Source organism: Pteropus vampyrus, unplaced genomic scaffold (genome assembly GCF_000151845.1).
Source record: "Pteropus vampyrus isolate Shadow unplaced genomic scaffold, Pvam_2.0 Scaffold145, whole genome shotgun sequence".
NCBI classification, from domain to species: domain Eukaryota; kingdom Metazoa; phylum Chordata; class Mammalia; order Chiroptera; family Pteropodidae; genus Pteropus; species Pteropus vampyrus.
The window spans coordinates 1,123,246-1,130,108 of NW_011888926.1; the positions used below are offsets into that span (position 1 = coordinate 1,123,246).

At 57.6% G+C, this 6,863-nt stretch overlaps 1 protein-coding gene across 1 annotated transcript in view; it reads left to right on the plus strand.

Annotated features, from left to right (window-relative positions):
- The first annotated feature begins 2,137 nt into the window (after positions 1–2,137).
- Positions 2,138–6,863, plus strand: part of NFAM1 (NFAT activating protein with ITAM motif 1) — a 28,999-nt gene continuing 24,273 nt past the window's right edge. Inside the window, exon 1 of the mRNA XM_011369112.2 lies at positions 2,138–2,225. Coding sequence (XP_011367414.1) covers positions 2,138–2,225 — 88 coding nt within the window. The remainder of the gene's footprint in view (positions 2,226–6,863) is intronic.

Sequence of the window (6,863 nt, forward strand, 5' to 3'; positions counted from 1 at the left end):
GCTCCCAGCAGCTCAGAAACTGCACGATGACCCAAGGTGCCATGGCCTTTACTTTTCCAGTCACATCTGTGCTCTACGGCCTAGGAGCCTGCCCGGGGAGGGTGTGAGCCCACCCCACCCCAGAGTCCTGCCATCCTTCTGAGGCTTTTTGGGAGCCTACTCCGTCCCAGTCTCAATATTAGGCATCCACCTTCACAGTAAGCCTAGGAGGAAGGCACTTTACCCCTCAGACCTATTCATTCCGGCACCGGTGTTTATCGATCACATCCTAGGTGCCGGCTCTGTGCTCGGCACAGGGGCATCAGAGGTGAAGAAGGAGTCAGGAGGCCTCAGGCAGTCTAGAGGCCGTAGGTAGGATCCAGGTCCAGAGGCAGCAAAGTTCCGGGGCTCAGGGCTGCACACTGGAGCATGGGCTGCAGTGTGAGGGCTCCGAGGGCGGGGGGCAGAGGCAGAGCAGCCCAGGTGAGACGGTGCCGTGTCCGTGTTCCGAGGCAGCCTGGCACTTGGCCGCCTCCCAATGCCAAATCGTAAAAAGACTCCTAGAGGCACAGACGACGCCTCTAAAACACTCCCTCCGTGCGCAGAAGCATTAACTTGACGTCTATCACCATGGCATCGAGGTGCTTAGACAACCTGCTCCCCCCAGGAGCTCAGAAACAGCGTGAAGCAGATTATCTGTGTCTTACTGTGACATATGCGATCATGTATCATAGTGATGGATCAACAGTCAATACCACTGGGGTCCCCCTCCGCCCCCCAGCCGGTGGGAACCGTCTTGCATTCATATGTCTTCCCCACCTGGTGGGCGGTCCCCACTCCTGCCTGCAGCCCTCCCAGCACTCCCCGTGTCGGTGGGAGAGATCTTCTGGCTTCCATCATTCACGTCCAAGGCGGCTGGGGGAGGGGGGACACCTTGGGCAAAGGACAGAAACTGAGCCCCATTTTGCCACCATTGGGGGCCACAGTGGAAGGTGGGGGGAATGCCAGCCCCACATATCTGCCCTGGTCCTGGGCACGTTGCTTTGTCTCTTGGGGGTATAATTTTCTCCTTTGTGCAATGGGGATCATAACATTTATCTTGCGGGTTGATGGGGAAAGGAGGTGGAGCACTTAGCAGGTGCTGAAACTCAGCCACCTTCCCCCCTGCCTCCCCCAAGTGCCAGCATGCTGCGTTCCTCACCGTGCCCCCCACTCCTTCCGCCACTCCAGACACGCGGCAGACACCTTTCCCCTACCCCATTCGGCTTGGCCCGGTGCTGGGCTCCAGGATGCCAAGGGCATAAGGCTCCCAGTCTGCAGATAATTGTTGTCCCCGTGTCAGTGCCTGCTGGAAGCAAGGACAGGGGCTGTGGTGAGCGGCCAGATGGGGAAGCAACTCATATGTCTCCTGGTGGCGGAGGGGGTGGGCTCAGGCTTAGGGAAACCCGCAGCGAGGAAAGGTATTTGAGGCAGGCTCGAGAGGAGACACCTACTGGGCCTCTGCAGGGACCCAGGGTGGCCCTTGCTGGGCTGAGGACCAGCCCCCATGTTTGGCACCATGTGAGGCCGGGGACTTGCGGCTCCTGCCCTCACCCTAACTGCCTGCCCATCTTCCATCACACACCTGCCCCTTCCGGGATCTGCCCAACCACTTCCACGCCCGCCCCGACCCCTGCTCTTTGACGAGCACGTTATCAGGGAGGGGGCTCCTGGGCTGTTTCCCAGGGGAAGTTTGTGTGAACGCGGTTATTTCTAAAGAGTTCCAGAAGCGAGCAGGTAAACCCAGCCCTTGACTTGCGGAAGTCTGTGCCACTCAGTCACCAGTGTCTTCTGGACCTGCCACCAGCTGGAAGGGGCCAAGGAGAGGAGAAGCCTACCCACCCGGTGGATTGGGAGGCCTCAGCCCTGCCCAGCTCCTCTGCAGGCTGGAGAGTGAGCCCCAGATTCCTCACCTGGCTCGTAGGCCTCCTGGGGGCCTTCCTGCTACTTGAGCGGGAAGTCTGGGGTTATTGAGAGGAGCCGGCCCAGTCGGGCCTTGAGGAAGCAGAAGGGCGGCCAGGGAGGAGCTTGGTGGGGACACGAAGGGGAACTGTGGCCGCCAGCAGACCATCTCCCCCGGTGAACTAAAGAGGAAGGAGACACTGACCAGGAGGCCCCGATGGAGAGCCCGCCTCAGCCGCCGGGGCCCCTCAAGGCCCCCTGGCTCCTGGGCTTGCTCCTGTCCCCCTGGACCCTGCAGCTGGCAGGTACGCTCTTCCGTCTCACGTGCTCGCTGGCTCTGCATCAGAGCGGCTTTCATCTGCCCGCCCGGCTGTGCCGCTAATTCCAGTCTCGGGGGGATTTGCTGGTTGCGTTTGAATATTGCAGACTTCACAGGGGAAGCCTTGGGGACCAGGAGATGTTTAGCTAATGCCTCGCCAAGGTGGCTTTTGAAGGGGCGGGGGCGGCACTGCCCCCTCGCTGCTGTGTTAACAGCCTCCCTCCCGGCACAGCCTGACCTTCTGGCCCTTGAACAAGGTGGGTGGGCCCTGCTGCTGCCTGGGGGCTTGGGGTGGGTGGCAGGGGTCAACCCCAAGGAACGCTGTGGAGGCACCACTCCGAACCTGCCAAGTGGCAGAGCCACCCTCAGCGATGCTGCTAGCGTTAGCCAGGGAGAGGAGGGGAGGCCAGCGGCTGGCCACCAGGAGCACTGTAACCTGGGGCACAGAACCGTCACTGTTTCCAGAAAGGGTGGCACCTCCCACTTCCTGAAATACAACCAGAGGCCACATTATTATCTTTACGACCAGAGCTAGGCCTTTCCAGGAGCCAACGCTGTCCCTCTGTCTCGTCCCAGGCCCCCTCAGAAGCTGAATGGCCTGGATCCAAGCCAGGACCAGGGGTGGGTGGCCTTGGGTGAGTTCGTCCAGGCCAGAGAACCCCTGGGACTGCCCCTCACCAGGGCGTCCCACACTGGGGTCCCTCAAGCCAAGTCCCTGGGTGGCACTGACCTTCTAGGGTTCCTGGGACCCCCCATCCCGGCTTGCAGCTAGGCGCATTCCTCCCTCTTCCCTCAGACGCTGTGAGGCTTATGCCGCCCGCTTTGCCCCTTCCTCCTCTGCTCTCCATCAACAATAACAGCTGTTAGTATCATGTAGCAGCCTCTTTGAGCTTCAGACTCACACTGACACTCAGCCCCCTTTGAGGCACCCTTGAGGTGCTGTCTCTGCTGGTACTAGGTCACATGCCCAAGGCCATATGGGTGAGCAGAGGTCAGGTTCAGACCCTCGGTCAGCCCGGGCTCTGAGCAAGACCCTTGGCAGCGGGCCCCGAGGCTCCTCTCGCCTTTCTTTCTAAAGAACGTTCCTCACAGAGAAAACCCCCTGCTCCCCAGAGAGGCAACAGACTTCTAGCCAGCCCCTGGTGACATCTCTCCTTGAATTTGATCACCTCGCACCCCCAGAGGTGGGCCAGTGCAAGCGAGGATGGCCCCAGGATATACAGCTTGCTGGGACAATCAATACGTCTAACTTAATTTCCCCAAATTCCTAGCATTTCTTTTTGTGCGGTCCCTCGTCCCCAGAAGGGACCCGGCACGTCCCGGAAACTGAGTGGGGACCTTGCAAGGTGCTGCTGTGAACAGCGCTTTTGTAATCATCTTGACTGCAAACAAACCACAGGCTTCCCCCAATATTGCGGCAAACGCTCTACGGAAGAGAAACTCTGCTCTTTCACAAGAGGTGAAAACACCCTTTCGGTCCCCTAGAACACTGCGAGCGGCAGACAGCACCCTTCACTCCGGCGCTCCACGCCTCCGCTCACCCTCTCGTCTCTGAGCTTTGTGGGTTTGGTGAAGGAATTCTGGCAACCCACATCCCCCAAACCTCTCCTGACATCTGCCATCAGCTTGGTGCAACCAGCTCCATCAGCTGCCAGCACCAAGACCCAGCCTGTTACCCTCAACTGTGTCCCCAGGGGGCCTTGGGGAGCATGGTCCCTGAAGCTCAGGGTCAATGTGTAGTATCCCTAAACCGCCATATGATGCAGGGTTGACAGGCCAGCGGCGTTCAGCCTGAGTTCGAATTTGAGTTCTGCGACTCGCCCCACCACCCTAGGCAGCTTCTTAATATCACTGTGCCTCAGTTTATCTGTTAAATGGGTGCAATAATAGGGTCTGCCTGGTAGCACATCCTGAGACCGACTGGTTAGGGCACACGGTTAGGGCTCAGAGACGTCAGCCACCTGCCAACCTAGCAAAGTCAATCAAAATGCTCAACATCTTGGTGAGTCCACGGGCTCCTGGGGTTCACTGCGACCTTGGATGGCATCTGGGTGACCTCCCTGGCTTGCAACCCTTGTCCTCCTGTTGCGAGCCGGGACCCACGCCCGCTCCCCTCTGCTCTCCTGAGCCCTCTGCAAACTCTACTTTTCTCAGAGGGTCCTGCAGCCCCTTGCGGTCCATGGGCAAGCGCTCTCTGAGGTGAATCATCCGAGCCTGCCGCTCAGCTTCCTGGGAGCAGCCACACCCCTGCTCTAGCCCTCTTCCACCACGCATCAGGCACCTCCAAGGGCTTTGGGGCCTGGCAGACCAGGTCCAAGTCCTGCCTTCTATTGATTGCTGTGTGGCCTCAGGCGAGTTACTTAACCTTTCTGAGCCTCACCGTTCTCAGCAAATGTCAGTCCCCTCTATCTTCCTGGCCTTTTCTAGAGCTCTGGGTTGTATTTATTTTTCAAATATTCATTGAGAAGGACCAGTTCTAGGCATGGCAATGTGTGTGGGGTGGATGACCTAGAGGTAAACAAGCCACAGCCACCACTGTCAGCCTAGTGGAAGCAGATTAGCCTAGAGAACGTGACCCGTGACCAGAGGCGGGAGTTACCCATTCTGGTTTGCCTCCCCTCCTCCCGTTTGCTCTTGACTCAGGTGTCACTGCTCCCTTTGTTGTCCAAAGGACATTCAGGATCCTCCTGCCTCTCTTCACACAGCTCTGGCTTCTGTCAGGATTGGCCTCTGCTTTTCATCTTTGTCTAATCCCAATAAAGAGCTTTCAGAAAGGCAGGCAGAGGTGGGGCAGGGGGAGGCTGGAGGGGGCAACGGAGCTGAGATGGGCAGGAGACAGAGCCGGTGGGTAGGTGGCAGGTCCGGCCCGGATAAAGGCTGGAGGCCGGAAGGCAGAGCAGGGGGTGGGGACGGGAGAGCCTCAGCCTGGAGAGGGGCGGCGATCCCCAGTGGGCTGGAACTCCGGGTGGATTATAAATGCCTGTCAGGTAGGAGGTTCAGACGCTGTTCCGACAGGTCCTATTGTCGCTGCTTTCTCTTGTTAAATCGTGAACTATAATACACATGCAGAAAAGTACAATAAATATTATAAAGCGAAGTCCTGTGTGACTACCGCCCAGGTCGAGAAAGAGTGTCCCGGTGCCCCAGAGCCTCTGGGTCCCCCACAAGACACCCCCTCTCGCCCTTACTACACACCCCTGCACGATATAGATCAGTCGTGCCTGATTTGGAACTTTGTATATGTAATCAGAATGCTGTCGTGTGTTTTCTTTTGTGACCTGCTTCTTTCACTCAGCGTTATGTTTTCTAAAGATATAGCCAGTCGATGGTGCGGCCAAAGTCTGTTTGCACTGCTAGAGTTGGGGTTGCACACCACGGCCTGCGGGCCAAATCCAGCCCACCATTTTTTTTGTTTGTTTGTTTGTTTTGTATAGCCTGCGAGTTACAAATGGTGTTTATCTTTTTTTAATGGTTGGAGAAAAAAAAAAAATCAAAAGAATCTTTCACGACACGGGAAAATTATACAATATTCATGTTTCCATGTCCATAAATAAAGTTTTATTGGAACAGAGCCACGCTTATTCATTCATAGATCACCTATGACTGCTGTTGCCCTGTGACGGCAGAGCTGAGTTGTTGGGATAGAGACCATATGGCCTGCGGGGCATGAAATATTTACTATCAGGCCCTTCACAGAGCACATTTGTCAGCCCCCGCTGTGGAGCGTCCCACTGAATGAATAGACTACAGTTTATTTAGTTCTGATCGTCATTTCAGGTGGTTCCCGGCTGGGGCCGTGAACACGGGCATGTGGTCTTCAGGCGCACGTGTGTCCCGTGTCTTCTGGGACGTGTTCCCATCGAGGCTGCTTCTCTCCCCACTGTCCACCTCGCAGTGTTGAGGGTGAGCTTCCAGGGGGCGGGAACTGTATGCACTGACTTAGCTTCGAATCCTTGACTCCTCTCACGGCCCCCGGCACCAGGGGATACCCAGGAAGCACTAACGATGGCAGAATAAATTGAACTCCTTGGCCACAGACAGCGCCAGCCGTGGTTCCGAGCTGGGTGGAGACTTGATGCCACCAGGATAGGTGCCTGGGGTCCAGGGCCAGGACGGGTGGATGGGGGACTCGGGTGAGCCCCCTGCTCCCCCTGAGCCTTGGGACTCTCTCAGCGCAGGAGGAGTAACCAGCCCCTCAAGGCTTGTGAATGAGAGTGGGCACGGGAGTGCCTGGTAAACAGGAATCTGGAAACCGAGTCGGACCCTCACTCAGTCCCTCTGACCCGCTACCTGCTTCTTCCCTTGTTTTGGATCCTCGCTGTAACACTAGTGTGGGCGTCAGGCACCGGCATGGGGACCCGAGCCAGAGGAAGAGAAGGGTGCAACCGGGGTGAGCCCGGTAAGGGGGAGGGGGAGGAAGTAGATGTAAAATTGGCAGGCAGAGCTCCTGGCCCCCTGGTGAGGACAGTCTCAGGGACTTGGGTTTGGGTCTTGAGTTTAGCCAAGTCGCCTGACCACTCTGAGGCCCCGCTTCTCTGTCATGGTGCTCAGCACCCTTCCATGTCGGCCTCTGGCCAGTGGCAACAGGAAGATACTTCCAAGACCCCCTGGGACTCCCCAGGGA